General features: G+C 49.9%; 5 protein-coding genes across 5 annotated transcripts; 3 read left to right on the plus strand and 2 right to left on the minus strand.

The window, feature by feature from the left end:
- Window positions 1-253: 253 nt before the first annotated feature.
- FOIG_04953 (uncharacterized protein) lies at window positions 254-4,037 on the plus strand. The gene is made up of 2 exons (XM_031203286.1): window positions 254-702; window positions 754-4,037. The coding sequence occupies exons 1-2, from the start codon at window positions 570-572 to the stop codon at window positions 1,803-1,805; spliced, it is 1,185 nt and encodes a 394-aa protein (XP_031066865.1). The 5' UTR covers window positions 254-569; the 3' UTR covers window positions 1,806-4,037.
- Window positions 1,855-4,095, minus strand: FOIG_04954 (uncharacterized protein). Its single transcript, XM_031203287.1, has one exon. The coding sequence runs from the start codon at window positions 3,948-3,950 to the stop codon at window positions 2,016-2,018; it is 1,935 nt and encodes a 644-aa protein (XP_031066866.1). The 5' UTR covers window positions 3,951-4,095; the 3' UTR covers window positions 1,855-2,015.
- A 347-nt stretch (window positions 4,096-4,442) lies between these two features.
- FOIG_04955 (DNA-directed RNA polymerase, mitochondrial) lies at window positions 4,443-10,752 on the plus strand. The gene is made up of 2 exons (XM_031203288.1): window positions 4,443-8,907; window positions 8,965-10,752. Exons 1-2 carry the CDS (start codon window positions 4,696-4,698, stop codon window positions 9,013-9,015), a joined length of 4,263 nt encoding a protein of 1,420 aa, XP_031066867.1. The 5' UTR covers window positions 4,443-4,695; the 3' UTR covers window positions 9,016-10,752.
- Window positions 9,105-10,806, minus strand: FOIG_04956 (methionyl-tRNA synthetase). Its single transcript, XM_031203289.1, has one exon. The coding sequence runs from the start codon at window positions 10,563-10,565 to the stop codon at window positions 9,396-9,398; it is 1,170 nt and encodes a 389-aa protein (XP_031066868.1). The 5' UTR covers window positions 10,566-10,806; the 3' UTR covers window positions 9,105-9,395.
- A 113-nt stretch (window positions 10,807-10,919) lies between these two features.
- On the plus strand, window positions 10,920-14,261 carry FOIG_04957 (uncharacterized protein). Its single transcript, XM_031203290.1, has 4 exons — window positions 10,920-11,746; window positions 11,799-12,115; window positions 12,167-13,109; window positions 13,159-14,261. Exons 1-4 carry the CDS (start codon window positions 11,245-11,247, stop codon window positions 14,010-14,012), a joined length of 2,616 nt encoding a protein of 871 aa, XP_031066869.1. The 5' UTR covers window positions 10,920-11,244; the 3' UTR covers window positions 14,013-14,261.
- The last annotated feature ends 168 nt before the right edge of the window (window positions 14,262-14,429 follow it).

Here is a 14,429-nt window from a genome sequence, read left to right on the forward strand (position 1 = left end):
TAATACTCTAATGATATGATGCAACCATCTCTGATAAATTGTTGAATTCACAAGATACATACTACATACCTAGTGCTTTCATGTTCTAGATACTTGCTCAACAGAGTGAGATTTACTGTCTAGGCCTGTTAATTACAAGGGATAAATAACAAAGTTAATGTAGGGCTGATTGGCATCAGCAGGGCACCTTGCATATGAATGTCACGCATAGAGTTACGTCGTGCAAGCCATTTCCATCGCAATGATAAAATAATGCCTAAAGACTGGGTGAATGCAGAGAAAATGCATGTATACAACTAATGCTATAGCTTTCTCATCCTCAGTAAGCACAGCTACTGCAAAGTCGTTGACTCTGACCCAACTGTAAGGATGGGGCGAGCTCATCAAGTGACATTGATGTTCCCTGCAAAATTATTCTTGGTGACGTCTTGACCATTTAAGCTTTGACTTACAACTTACATAAAACACATGCAGGGACTCTTGTGAGTTTTGTTTTTTTAAACATCTAGGTGGCTTATTTTTCTTCTTTTACGCACTTTTATTCCTTTCTTCTCATTTTTGCATCAGACATGGCGATTTCTGTCAATATGGCTTCGAGATTGTCTTTGGGCGGCTTTTTGGCCAAAGCGAGAGCTGCTTTGACAGCTCCGGCGGCGCAACGAAAGGGACCTCTTACTTTTGTTGTAGGGAATGAATCAGCTGGTGAGTCAAGTGCTAGTTATAACCGAAGACAGTCTCAGCTAATAGAAATAGACCTCGATTCTCTCTGCTCAGCTCTTGTCTACGCTTATATGCGCACCCATACCCCCCCTCATACCCTACACATTCCCCTCTCAAACCTGCCCCGCGATGACCTCGCTCTTCGCACCGAGATGTCAGCAGTTCTCAAACACGCTGGACTCACTCTCAAAGATCTCCTAACTCTATCTGAACTTCCAGACTTGAAACCTGAGGAAACACACTGGTTGTTGGTTGATCATAACTCCCTCACAGGTCCACTTAAGAAGTTTTCGGATCATGTTACTGGTTGTGTCGATCACCATGCCGATGAGAACGTCATTGGCAAAGATGCAGACCCAAGAGTCGTTGAACCTTGTGGAAGCTGTATGAGTTTGGTGGTCGATGAGACGAGGAAGACCTGGGAGGAGATTTCGCACCAGGATCCTGAGGATAGCGATGCGGCTACGGAGAACGACAAGCTTACTAGACTTGCGCTTGCTCCTATTATTTCCGACACGATAAATCTCACGGCCAAGGAAAAGGTTCGAGAGAAGGATTTGAAGTCGGTTGAATTCCTTGAGGGGCGCATTCACGATAAATCCTTTAACCGCACAGCCTACTTTGACGAGATCTCCGCTGTGAAGGAGGATATTTCTGACTTGAGCTTCCGCGACATTCTGCGCAAAGACTACAAAGAATGGGATGGTTCAGGTCTAAAGCTTGGAATAAGCTGCGTGGTACAAGACTTCAACTACCTCGTCGGCAAAGCCGGTGCTTCAGAGCCGTTGATCGATGCCTTCGAGGACTGGGCGAAGGAGCGCGAGCTCGATGTGGCAAGCATAATGACAACGTCCCATCCCAATGGGGAGTTTCAGCGCCACCTGCTTGTCTGGGGTGTCACTGACCAAGGTCGTGAGGCGGTGGATAGGTTTGTGCAAGCTGGTGATAAGTTGAAGTTGGAGACGTGGAAGGAGGGAGAGCTGGATCATCATGGGCATAAGAGGTTTGCCTGGAGGCAGAAGGAACTTGCTGCTAGTAGAAAGCAGGTTGCGCCTTTGTTGAGGGAGGCTCTTAAGAAGAGTTGACTGCAAGGGCTGCAGAGTTCCAAGATATAACTGCATGAATGGAGAGCGATACGTCACTGAAAGAGGATATATTATTGCAAGTCATGAGGTTCTACTTGAGACCTTGACCGAGAAATCATATTCCTAGATGCATCATGATATTGTTACATATGATTTGTTATACACAAGACCCGAACCCATACTATGCTTTTCCAATGCCTATTTGTGAAACTATTGTTCCTCAGTCAAATCCGGTTCCTTAGACGCATTCATGCCTTGATACATTCTCTGCCTAGCAAAGTACCCAGAAGTCTCAGTATGGAGAGCCTCAACCTCCTTTAACATCTTGAGATACTCTCTGTTCGCCAACCTCTGCTTGCCATAATGTGAATGTCCTCTAAGATCACCAGCGTTCGATTCCAAGAGCTTTGCAGCCGCTGGATCAGCAACCCTGATGCACGCCTTGAGCGAGCCGTACAGTGGGCCAAACATGGGCAGGGGTTTAGGCTCGTTGATCATCTCATCATACACCCAATGTAGATTCTCGATGCAAAAGACCTGGTTATTGGTACGTGCCATAGCTTCGTAGACCGTTTTGTAGACATATGAGCTCCTGGGTTTCTTGAAGAGAGATGGTCTGCGGAATGTGTCCCAGAATCGGGGCCAGTCCCCTCGTTTCGCGTAGGCGGACAGCAGACTGCTCGTTTGAGTGTTGTTGAATCGACAGTCCTTCTGCACCATGAGTGTTTCGAGGTTCTTCTGAGCACGCGCAAGCTGAGGTTGTCCGAATGATGGTGATGACAGACCTCCCTCGATGAGCGTGAAGAACATCTCATCGGTCCAGATGATCATGCCTCGCTCCTCGGCCGTTAATAGGATCTGGTCGACAAGAGTGAGCCGTGACCCGGAAGCAGGCTCGACTGCAGGCGCTGTCATAGCATCGCGGACGAACTGATAGATTTGGCTCTGACCAAGGGGTAATCCAACCAGCTGAATGTGTTCAAAGCGCTTACGGACCTGTTCCAGATCCGGAGTCGGCTGCGCTGAGTGATCATGCAGGTCAGCGATTTCATCTGATACGACGGGAGAAGTGTGAATAATATGTGAAGGCTCTGGTGAAAGCCGTCGGGCGCTCGTGGTGTAGGCGCGTCGTTGTTGGGACGCTTTGTGTAAGGCTTGCCATTGTTGAGCAGATTCCGACTTGGGGAGCTGAACTTTGGCGGCCAGAAGTTCATCAAGCTCCTCAGGGCTGTTGATCTTCTCACCACGAGCTTGCTTGTTTTCTCGCAAACTCTTCTTGAGAACGGTCTGCCACAAACTCTCGAGGTCAAGCTCTGCACGCCGGGATTCTGTCATACACTGGATAACAACTGTGGTGCCTGTTTGAGGAGCACCAAAACCAGAGAAACGGCCGCTATCGTCCACCTTGGCAGCTTCATCGATGCTGTCGCTGTTGGAGGAGAAGTTCACGCAGACCCATCCTGTCGAGATACCATTGTCACCACCAGGAATAATAGCAGTATTCGTACCCATTAACTTGGCCTTTTTCCGAAGTCGACGGAGCTTCGTCCTTAGTTCACCAGGCCCAATCAATCCATCGGCTCTTGCAGATATGTTGTGGTTTTTTCGGAGCCATCGCACAAAGCGACCAGATGAAATGTGAAGATGTCGTTCGCTTCGAGCTGTCGCAAAAAGCATGATCAAGTTGGGACCAAGAGCAGCTGGAGGATCAAGGTCGCGCATGTCCAGCATAGAAATCTCATCTAATCCCATATCCTCGAATATGTATTTCACCATTGGTTCTAGGACCTCTGGTGCACCTTCGGGTATTTTTGGTAATTGGACGGCATGCTGATTCTCGGGGTGTCGCGGGGGCTCGACTTCAAGAAACCAGGGAACATCTTCAGGATCTTCGGCCTCTTCTGTAGCTTCGAGTTTTGAATTGAGAGCATCGCTTGGAGGAACCGGACTCGAAGACTCTTTTTCGATTATCGTATCGTTCACTTTAACATCCGAATAGAACCTTGTCGCTAGAGGAAGCCGTCGTGAAGTGGTCTGTGGCAAGCTGCGAAAAGAGCTTGTGGCTGGCCTTGATACAACAGCACGAATAATAGCGGATTGGCATTGGCGGCAACTCAATGCCGCAGCCGCAGGTCGAGTGAGCATGTTGAATTTGATCTCTCGATTGAGATGCAAGACTAGAAAATCAGAGTCACGGAGCTAAAGAAGCGTAGAGCGTCATGGCTGAATTTGGTACAGTCCAGTTATGAAGTGGAGAAGAACGGTTCACAGCTCTCGATCGGCCAAGGCGGGCTCCATAGAATAAAATCTGCACCCTGGAGAGCACCTACACCAGAGAGTACCTAGACAGAACCTCAACTTCAGGTCTAATCAGGGCCAAAATGGACTAGAAGCTCCGTTAGAGCCTCGACACCAATATGATTTGCATAAACAATTAACAATAATATTTCCAATATTCTCTCAATCCGTCTCTATTGAAAGTCTAGTGCACCCACTTTCATCTCTACCTTCTCGAATTTCAGGTGGGTCTGAAAAGAAGCCCCCTGCTTTTCTATTGCCACGATTTGTTCCACACGTGACCTCTCTAGTGTTTCTCAGTTCACCGTCCAATCCTTTCGATGCTGAAAAATTTGGAGATAGACTCTCAGTATCTGCTTCACGCGACAGCAGCAACAGGACAAGACTTGTCCATCAACAATTGTTGCGACACTCCTTCTTGTACTTGTCTTGTCTACGAGTCGAATTCATTAGCTCGTGGTATTTATTTCCTGCCTAATGTTATAATATTCCATCAACTCAGCAGCCATTCTCTGTTGAGCTTCTCGCAGCTGGGCTATTTCGCCCCCCTCATAACCACTGCTCTTCCGACGACTCTCATCAAATCAACACAATGTTCGTCCGACAAACGAGGAGGAGCCTCGCTCTTCACAGGAGCACTGCTCTCCGATCAATTGGACTTCCTTCGAGATCTTTACCATCACACATCACAGCAACGAACCTGGGACGAAGATGTGTTGTTTCTCAGCCATACCAACCCCGCAAGCGCCGAGGCTCAGAGTCTGGCCCTGGCCTCAACCATGGAAGAAATCTCGCGACAGCTGTCGACGATTACAACTTTGGTCACAACCTTGGTGCTTTACACAACCAGCTTGCTAGCTCTGGTCTACAGCCTTTCCAGGCTCCCCCGCTTTCCTACTCCGACCTTCGTGCCCTCGACCCGACGTCTCTGTTGACAATTCCAGAGCCAGCAGCACCTCGACAATTCGGCAAGATCAACAACAAGGGTGTTCCTGGTGAGATCGAAGAGATGATTCCAGTCTTTGATGCTTGTGTTCGCGTAGGCAAGCTTGATCGAGCATCTCTCGTTCTGAAGCGACTGAACTTGACTGGTTTGCTCCCTGGTGAAGAAATGATCATTTTGCACAATCAATATCTCCGCGCATCCCTCGACCAACTTCGAACGAATCCCGACCGAAAGCAAGCCGAACGACTCCACAAGTGGTACGAGCTGCAAATAAGGAACCAGAATGTACCACAAACCGCGGAGACAATCGCATGCATGCTCAAGGCCTCACTGATCTCAGAACGTGGAGCCCGCTTGGAACGACTCATCAACCGTTACATGAGCATGGCTCCCGACGAGGCCGGTCTGCGAGTATTGAGCAGAGCCGATATTCTCAGCGACCAAGACCTTGGTGTTATTACCGAGATCTGCCCTACTTACAGGGTCGAACCCGGATCTGAGGAAGCCAGCTACGTTAGTCTGGCAAACGAAGAGGAGGGACTTGAGCTGGAGGACGACCTCAATGAAGAGATGACGGCGTTCGCGAGTGAAGATTATCCCGAGGTCCGTCCGACACCCCAACGAGGAGAGGGTTTGAACGCTTTACGACGAAATCTAAACCTCATGGCCGAACTCCAAAATGTCGATATCTCAAAGCTGGATCCTCTTGAGCAGCGTGAATTCCAAATACGTCTAGAAAAGGACTCCATCGATACCGCTATTGAGAAATGGCGAAACTCAAAGAAGAAGATGGACAAGATGGGTATCAACACAGCTCTGAGTGTCAAGGCCGAGGATAAGAGTCTTTCTGACTGCATGCACCGCTGGCTTGAAGCCATGGAGGCTCGATTAAAACAGGAGATCATCAAAGTCGAGGAATCTGAAGATAAGGAAATTAAGTCTGAAGAAGATCTCGAGCGCTGCATCTACGGTCCTATCCTTCGAATGGCAGACCCTACTCGACTGGCTGCAGTGACTATTCTCACTTTGCTCAACATCAGTGCATTGCAGGGCGTTGATAAGGGTGTGGTCATTCAGCGCCTCCTCAACGACGTTTCTCGAGTAGCCCAGGATGACATTCAGACTCAGTTCAAGGAAAAGGCCGCAAAGGAACGTCGCCGGCTCCGCAAGGTCCAGTTCCTAGCACAGGAAAAAGACGCTCAAGCAGCTGAGTCGAATGAGCCGATAGCGGCGAAGGAGTCGACGGAAGCGAATGCTTCTACCGAGGTGAATGAGTCGACGGAGGCTGATGCGTCTACCGAGACGAATGTGCCGGTCCGGCAAGAGATCATCACTGATGCCTATCAGCCGACAGAAGCGAAAGATCCTGTGTTATCATCATGGTCTGTCCAAGTGAGGGCCCGCGTTGGGTCAATTCTCTTGAAATCTCTCATCGAGACCGCCAAGATTAATGTGGTGAAGGAACATCCTATCTCAAGGGAACGAATCAGCCAACTTCAACCTGCCTTTTCTCATATGCAGGCTCCCAAGAAGGGAAAGAAGGTCGGAATGTTAACCATCAACCCAGAGCTTGTCGAACGTTTGAAACGGGAACCCATGGGTGATTTCCTTGCTAAGCACCTCCCCATGATTGCCGAACCTCGACCATGGACACGCATTAATGAAGGAGGCTTCTTAGTTAGCAAAGCCTCCTTGATCCGTGTCAAGTCAGGAGACGTTGAGCAAAAACTTTACGCCAATGCGGCTATCAAGCGTGGTGACATGGACCAAGTCTTCAAGGGCTTAGATGTGCTGGGGAAAACGCCGTGGAGGGTCAACAACTCGGTTCTCGACGTGATGATCGAGGCCTGGAACAGCGGTGATGCCATCGCCAACATGCCAGAGCTCACACCCGACCTTCAAATACCAACAGAGCCCACAAACTCAGACCCTCTCCTTCGCCGGGCTTGGATTCGAAACGTCAAGCAGGTCGAGAACGAGCGTGGGGCCCTTCATTCACAACGATGCTACATGAACTTGCAATTGGAGATTGCTCGTGCGTTTCGCAAGCAAGTCATTTACTTCCCTCACAACATGGACTATCGCGGCCGTGCCTATCCCATCCCGACATACCTGAACCATATGGGAGCTGATCACACACGTGCTCTCCTGAAATTCGCCGAGGGGAAGAGACTTGGTGAGCAAGGTCTCCGATGGCTCAAGATCCACCTTGCCAATGTGTACGGCTTCGACAAGGCCTCATTCGACGAGCGAGAGGCATTCGCCACCGACAACCTTGCCAACATTACTGAGAGTGTCGAGAACCCGCTGAATGGTAGTCGATGGTGGTTGAAGGCTGAAGATCCTTGGCAATGCCTGGCTACTTGTTTCGAGCTGAAGGCCGCCTATGATCTCCCTGATCCTACCGAATTCGTCTCCAATCTTCCAGTGCATCAAGATGGTACCTGCAACGGTCTCCAGCATTACGCAGCACTTGGTGGTGATACCTGGGGTGCTCAACAGGTCAACCTCATGCCTGGCAGCCGACCTGCCGATGTTTACTCGGCTGTCGCAAACCTCGTCAAGGAGTCGATTGAGAAAGACGCCAACGCAGGTAGCCAGCTTGGAAAGAACTGTCTGGGTAAGATCACCAGAAAGGTAGTGAAGCAAACTGTCATGACCAACGTCTATGGTGTCACATTTGCTGGTGCCAAGCAACAAGTTTGCAAGCAGTTAGATGCCCTCTACCCAGAGATGTTCAAAGAGACTGGCATCCCCAATCTTGTGACCGCCACGTATATCGCGCAGCATATCTTCAATGCTCTCGGAACCATGTTTCGAGGTGCTCACGATATTCAATACTGGCTTGGTGAGATTGGCGCGCGTGTCTGCAAAGCCCTGACACCAGCCCAGCTCGATCAGCTGCAGGAGGAGAAAGACAACAAGCCTGCTGCGAAGAAGACTGCCTCGGGCAAGAACAAGGAATTGGATGAGTTGACCTCACAGTTTCGATCTACGGTGGTCTGGACTACGCCCTTGAGAATGCCTGTTGTGCAGCCTTACCGAAAGTCTATCACCAGAGAGATCCGCACCTGTCTCCAGTCTATCAGTTATCCTACACAGGGTCAGACGGAGCCCGTGGATCGCAGAAAGCAGCTTCAGGGATTCCCCCCTAATTTCATCCATTCACTGGATGCCAGCCACATGCTTCTCTCAGCACTCAAGTGCGACGAGCTCGGCTTGAAGTTCGCTGCCGTTCACGATTCCTTCTGGACTCATGCCGCCGATGTGGACATTCTGAGCGGAGTTTTGCGCGACGCTTTCATCCGAATCCACGAGGAGGACGTCGTCGGTCGATTGGCGACCGAGTTCGAGGCTCGATACAGGGGCTCGTTATATCTGGCCAACATCCCTAGTTCAAGCCCTGCCGCCATGAAGATCAAGGAATTCCGCAAGTCGAGCAAGCTCTCCCACAAGGAAGAAGTGTTGCTAGAACACAAGCGCAACACTCTCCTCCGGTCAGGCAACCCCTGGGACATTGAGGCAGCAAAGAAGATTATCACGCCTGCCTCCATCGTTGAGGAGATGTCAGCCTCGCAGGAGGAGGACCCTGAGATTAAGAAGGAGACTGAGGATATTGGCGGCCTCGGACACATTCCTGAGTCGGAAGGCAACCTCTCATCGGCGGTTGAGGAGGCTGTAAAGAATATGGATCCTGCGGACGACAAGATTGCTGAGATGAGCCACAAGCTTCTTGAGCGTCTTAAGCATACCAGTTTCGAGTACCGAGTTATTCAGCCCAAGAAGGATGTCAAGCAAAACTGGAAGAGGATCACGCATTTCTGGCGCCCGCTGACCTTCCCCGATCTTCCCAAAAAGGTATGTCGAGAATCTAAGAGGTCACTGCAATTTAACATATACTAACATGGTTCCCAGGGTGATTTTGACGTAAAGCGACTGCGAGAAAGTCAGTATTTCTTCTCCTGACTAACGGACCTCCTAAAGTCATTATTATAATGTATCACTATGATGAAGACAGACATGAGAAGGAGAAATGATTTGGGCGTTGTACATTTGGCGTTTAGAGATGGGGGATTTTTTATTCATGATAGCGAAGAACCAAAAAAGCATTCGGATAGAGGGAGTATGTGGCGGCTGTTGGCTGCACTTTGTATACCATAGGATGAGGATGTAGAATATGTACTGTACATTAGTGTTGGGGGTGAAAAGAGGTCACATGGACTTGACGTCTAAACAAATAAACAACACCAAGATGTTCAAACATTTATGAGTTTCTTGAAAGTGCCATCGACATTGGTCTATCACATTTTTTGTTCTTCTACACTACTTGCATCGTAACTTGGTGTTTATCGCACAACAGCATCCTTGAGGCTAGGGACAGTGCAGACACCACCACTCTCAGTAACAAGACGTCCACGACCAGTCTTTCCAAGCTGCTCAACAGCACCCGCATCAAAAGCAACCTCAAGACCATCAGTGGTGGTGAAACCAGGCTGGAAAGTCTCCCAGATCTTCTTCTTGGGGTTAAGGACACCCTCGGGGCTACCCTCCCAGCCCTCGAACCAAACACGGTCGCCGGCCTTGGCACCCTCGGGAGGAGTGACGAGCTCAACGGGGCCCTTGTGGTCATCGACCTCACCCTCCTTGATCTTGGGGGACGCGGCGAGGACCATGGCGCAGGACTTGATGCCGCGCATCTTGACGGGCTTGAGGTTGCAGACGACGACGACCTTGCGGCCCTGCATGGACTCGAGAGGGACGAGGCCGTTGAGACCGGAGCAGACGGTGCGGCAGATTTGACCCTCGTACTCAACGTAGTCCTCGTTGCCGGGCTTGTCACCGACAGCGATGGTGGAGACGTAGAGGGAGTCGGCATCTGGGTGGTTGATGGCCTTGAGAATGTGACCAACTCGGAGGTCAATGAGAGCAGGGGAGAGAGGGGCAGCAGGGGCGGGGGCAGCCTTTTGCTTGGGAGCCTTCTCCTTCTTCTCCTTCTTAGGCTTATCGGTAGCAATCTTCTCCTTGGCAGTCTCAACAACCTCCTTGACCTTCTCCTTGGTACGATCAACAAGCGAAGCCTCACCACCAGTGGCAGCGGCGGCAGCAGCTTCCTTCTTCTTCTTCTCCTTCTCAGCCTTGGCGTCAACGGGAGGCTTCACGTAGAGAACGTTATCACGATCAACCTGGACCTTGTTCTCATCCTTGACATCGAGACCGAACAGGGGAGAGTTCTGGACAAAGTCGACGTGGCGGACGATGTGGGGATGGCCCTTCTCGCCGGTTCGCTCCTCGGGAGTCCACTTGGCGACGACGGGCGCGAGGGTCTCGTAGATGGCGACGTCGGCCTTGGAGGGCTTGCTGCCGAGGAGGGTGGAGCGGCTGGAGAGGTGGTTATTGAGGGTCTCGAGGATGGTGGACTTGTCCTCGGGGGACTTGAGACGCTCAGAGGTGGTGAGCCATTGCTGGATCTCAGCCTCCTCGGTGGGAGTATAAGTCTGGGAAGCGAAGGATGCCATTCTGAAGGTTATCAACGGTGAGAGGCTTCGGGGTGCCTGGCGGAGAAGTCGAAGGGCGAACAGGTTGGCTGTGATGAGAGATGAAGCTTCGTTATAGCTTCACTCGAGAACTGATGTTGAAGAGTGAGTATGTGGCTCTACTGCAGCTTGGATAGTGCCTTGATATTTTCTCTTGGTGGGGTGGAGGGGTAATTCCGGCCTGTTACCAATTGAATTGGTGGGGGGAGAGGCGTTGCTGTGGCGTTAGCAGAAAAATGTGGCTGTCGTTTTTTGCAACGCGCTAACTCGTGACATCGCCCCTTTCTCGCGTTTGCTCCTTTACGCGGTACGCCCTTTGTCTCTTCTATTGTCAAAGCTGAAGACTCGGCGACGACATTGTCTCTGAGAAACGATACAATTAATCAACTTGTACACTGTACATCAATTGCTTTGAATCGTTGTTAATACTCGGGCCTTCGTTTTTTAGGCCCCTTTTGTACTTCCCGTGAGAAATTTCTCCCTTTTCTTTTTTCTCGCCCCGATTTGAGGCGAGTCAACTACATCATTCTGCTCACTAGCGGATCGGATCGCCGAAACCGCCAAACAAACCTTGAGCTCGACTCGGCCCCTGACGCTCCTTTTTCTCTTTATATTCTTGTTTACTCATTCTTTTACACATCATTATAATATCATTTTAAACATGGCGGCACCCAAGTCGCCGAGCAACTCTAGCTCAGCTCGTTCTAACTCACGGCTGCCCACAAGTGTTCCGAGTTCGCCGCCATCGGAACAGCAGGATGATCTTGAAGGTGCCGACGATGCGCTTATCAAGGAGGAGCAGGAGGCTCGTCTAGAGAATGAGAGAAATGAGGAGAAGCGACGACAGGCGATGCTGAAGAGGAAGAAAAAGAAGAAGGCAGAGACAAAGTCTGAGCGTGAAGCCAAGGCTAGAGAACTTGATGACTTGCTCGCAAAGTCAGCTGCTTTCTCTGATATCCTTACCAAAAAGACTCAAGTGTTGGGCCGAGTCGGTAGCAGTCTTGATGGCAAGACGCTTGGTGAGCATAGCTTGGAGATGGCTCAGCAGCCCAAGTGTATGATCAACGGGACCATGCGAGATTACCAGCTTGAAGGTTTAACATGGATGTACGAGATTTGTTCTCAGGGCATGTCTGGTATTTTAGCCGATGAGATGGGCCTTGGTAAGTTTTGCTTTCACTTTAGGAGTATCTCCTGAGTACTGACTTATTCCAGGCAAAACTGTTCAAACCATCGCCTTGATTGCGCTGCTCCGTGAGCAGGAGAATTATCTCGGCCCTCATTTGATCGTCGCTCCTTTGAGTACACTCTCAAACTGGATGGATGAGTTTCACAAATGGACGCCTTCCATCCCTGTCATCATGTATCATGGCAACAAAGATGACCGTGAGAAGATCTTCAGGACCCAAATGCTGAAGCATCTCAAGGCTGGCCGCCCCACCACCAAATTCCCCGTGGTGTGTACGTCTTATGAAATGGTTCTCAGAGATCAGCACAACCTTTCGAAAATCAACTGGGAATTTATCATCATCGTAAGTCTCATTGCCTCATTCTCACCTACACCAGGTTAACATGATGCTTAGGATGAAGGTCATCGCATGAAAAATGCAGACGCCAAACTGTTCCAGCAGCTTCGTCAGTTCTCATCCGCCACCCGTCTGCTCATTACCGGAACGCCTCTTCAAAATAACCTGAAAGAGCTGTGGTCGCTACTCCACTTCTTGTTGCCCAACATCTTTACAGACTGGGAGGCCTTTGAGTCGTGGTTCGACTTCTCTGATCTCGAAGATGAACAGGGTACAGAGGAGTTCATTGCCGATCAAAAGAAGCAAGAGCTCGTAAAGAAGATTCACCTCATTCTTCAGCCAATGCTTCTGAGGCGTATCAAGCAGGATGTTGCTGCCTACCTGCCAAAGAAGAGAGAATACGTGCTCTTCGCTCCCATGACAAAGGAACAAACAGATCTTTATAACGTGCTTACCAACAAAAAGGTCGATACCCGACAGTATCTAGAAGACAAGGTCTATGCAAAGATCCACGGCACCGAATCGGCCGAAGCAAGCACCAAATCATCCCGATCAAGCAGCCTCGCGGCACCAAAGACCATGACACTCCCTGTTCGTGAATCCCCGCGTAAGAAGCAGGTCGAACCAGAGGAGCCAGCAGCCAATGCATTTTCGGTCATGATGGCTAAGCGCGGTCGTGGCAGGCCACGCAAAAACCCAAAGCCTGAGGAAGCACCTGTGACACCCAAATCTGGAGGTAAACGAAAGGGTGCTCCCGCTTCTTTGGAGCCAGAGCCAAAAAGCGCAAAGTCAACTCGCCAGTCAACACCAGTGAGCACTCGTGGACGACCAAGAAAGACAAGAACCTACAAAGATGCTGGTTCAGATGAGGAGAAGATGTCGGATGATGAATTTGAAGCAAAGTTGGCCAAGGAGATGGTCTCTGACGATGAGGACCTGAGTGATCAGGTGTCTTTGACACCAGAGGAGCGCGAACGTGCCAAGGCATTTGAGCTTGCCAGTAAGTCAGCCTCTTATATATGTTTCGAGCATCTACTGACGTGACTCAGAAAAACAAATTTCGCAGAAGAAGCTGGGCAACCCCCTGGCACAGCTGCGACTTGTCTGCAACTCACCTCACAATTTCTACAATCCTTGGATCGCCTCCGCAGATCTACCTGTCGATGACTCCATAGTCACTGCTTCCGGTAAAATGCTTCTTCTCGATCGCTTGCTACCCCGTTTATTCCAAGACGACCACAAGGTCCTCATCTTCTCGCAGTTCACAACACAGCTTGACATCCTCGAAGACTACTGCCGTGAACTCCGCGGCTGGAAAGTCTGTCGTATCGACGGTTCTGTCGCGCAAGATAGTCGACGTACTCAAATCGCTGATTTCAACAGCAATCCCGAGTACAAGATCTTTTTGCTCTCTACTCGTGCAGGTGGTCAGGGCATCAACCTTGCATCAGCCGACACAGTCATTCTGTTTGACTCAGACTTCAACCCCCAACAGGATCTTCAAGCTCAAGACCGCTGCCATCGTATCGGCCAAACCCGCCCTGTAGTTGTATTCCGACTTGCTACGAAGGACACAGTCGAGGAAACTCTTCTCAACTCCGCCGACGCCAAGCGTCGACTTGAGAAACTCGTCATCAAGAAGGGTAACTTCAAGTCAATGGGTCAAAAGATGGATCTCCACGAAGATATCGACCCTGAGTCGCTCCGCGCTCTGCTTCTGAAGGATGGCCAAGTATACAAGGCCTCGGGGGGCGAAGAAGTCCTCAGTGACGCTGATCTCGATATTCTCTGCGACAGGAGTGAGGCAGCTTATGAGAAGGCTGCAAGCGGACAGGGCGACGCTGATGCTTTCCGTGTTGTGGAAACTGGTGCTGATTCTATCAAGATGGCGCGAAAGGATTAAGTGTTATACAGGTGTACTACTATTTGCTGACGGTATTTGTTGTTTGGGATTATTACTGGAAGGGATATATCTGTGTGTTATCGAAGCTGTGGATTTGCTAAAGCGTGTTACGGTCATCAGTCGGTATGGAGTTCAGCCACTACGTTTGTACAAACAAGATATCAGTTGACGGAGACTCGACTGAAACTAAGATATTTGCTTATTCTTTTGGCATGTTCCTTAGCTACATGATCAACCGTGACTGTTCCCTGTACGCTTGTCAATAATCAGACCACAGAGTTCAGAGGTGTCTGGTATATTTCCCTACTTGTGTATGTCATTTGACGTTGCTGCCTTTCCGAACATAGCAGTTTTGAAATTAAAGCTTGATCGTGAATAGCAAATCATGAGAATGGTTGATTCTACGAATTTCCTTAG

The sequence above is a fragment of the Fusarium odoratissimum genome, assembly GCF_000260195.1.
Source record: "Fusarium odoratissimum NRRL 54006 unplaced genomic scaffold supercont1.6, whole genome shotgun sequence".
In the NCBI taxonomy this organism is placed as follows: Eukaryota; Fungi; Ascomycota; class Sordariomycetes; order Hypocreales; family Nectriaceae; genus Fusarium; species Fusarium odoratissimum.

What these genes read in the sequence shown, in the direction of transcription:
- FOIG_04953 (XM_031203286.1), top strand. Translation starts at nt 570, where the DNA reads ATGGCGATTTCTGTCAATATGGCTTCGAGATTGTCTTTGGGCGGCTTT. An exon ending in TGTAGGGAATGAATCAGCTG is followed by an intron (nt 703 to 753) that starts GTGAGTCAAGTG and finishes TAATAGAAATAG; the next exon opens with ACCTCGATTCTCTCTGCTCA.
- FOIG_04954 (XM_031203287.1), bottom strand. Translation starts at nt 3,950, where the DNA reads ATGCTCACTCGACCTGCGGCTGCGGCATTGAGTTGCCGCCAATGCCAA.
- FOIG_04955 (XM_031203288.1), top strand. Translation starts at nt 4,696, where the DNA reads ATGTTCGTCCGACAAACGAGGAGGAGCCTCGCTCTTCACAGGAGCACT. An exon ending in TCCCCGATCTTCCCAAAAAG is followed by an intron (nt 8,908 to 8,964) that starts GTATGTCGAGAA and finishes CATGGTTCCCAG; the next exon opens with GGTGATTTTGACGTAAAGCG.
- FOIG_04956 (XM_031203289.1), bottom strand. Translation starts at nt 10,565, where the DNA reads ATGGCATCCTTCGCTTCCCAGACTTATACTCCCACCGAGGAGGCTGAG.
- FOIG_04957 (XM_031203290.1), top strand. Translation starts at nt 11,245, where the DNA reads ATGGCGGCACCCAAGTCGCCGAGCAACTCTAGCTCAGCTCGTTCTAAC. An exon ending in AGCCGATGAGATGGGCCTTG is followed by an intron (nt 11,747 to 11,798) that starts GTAAGTTTTGCT and finishes GACTTATTCCAG; the next exon opens with GCAAAACTGTTCAAACCATC. An exon ending in CAAGGCATTTGAGCTTGCCA is followed by an intron (nt 13,110 to 13,158) that starts GTAAGTCAGCCT and finishes GACGTGACTCAG; the next exon opens with AAAAACAAATTTCGCAGAAG.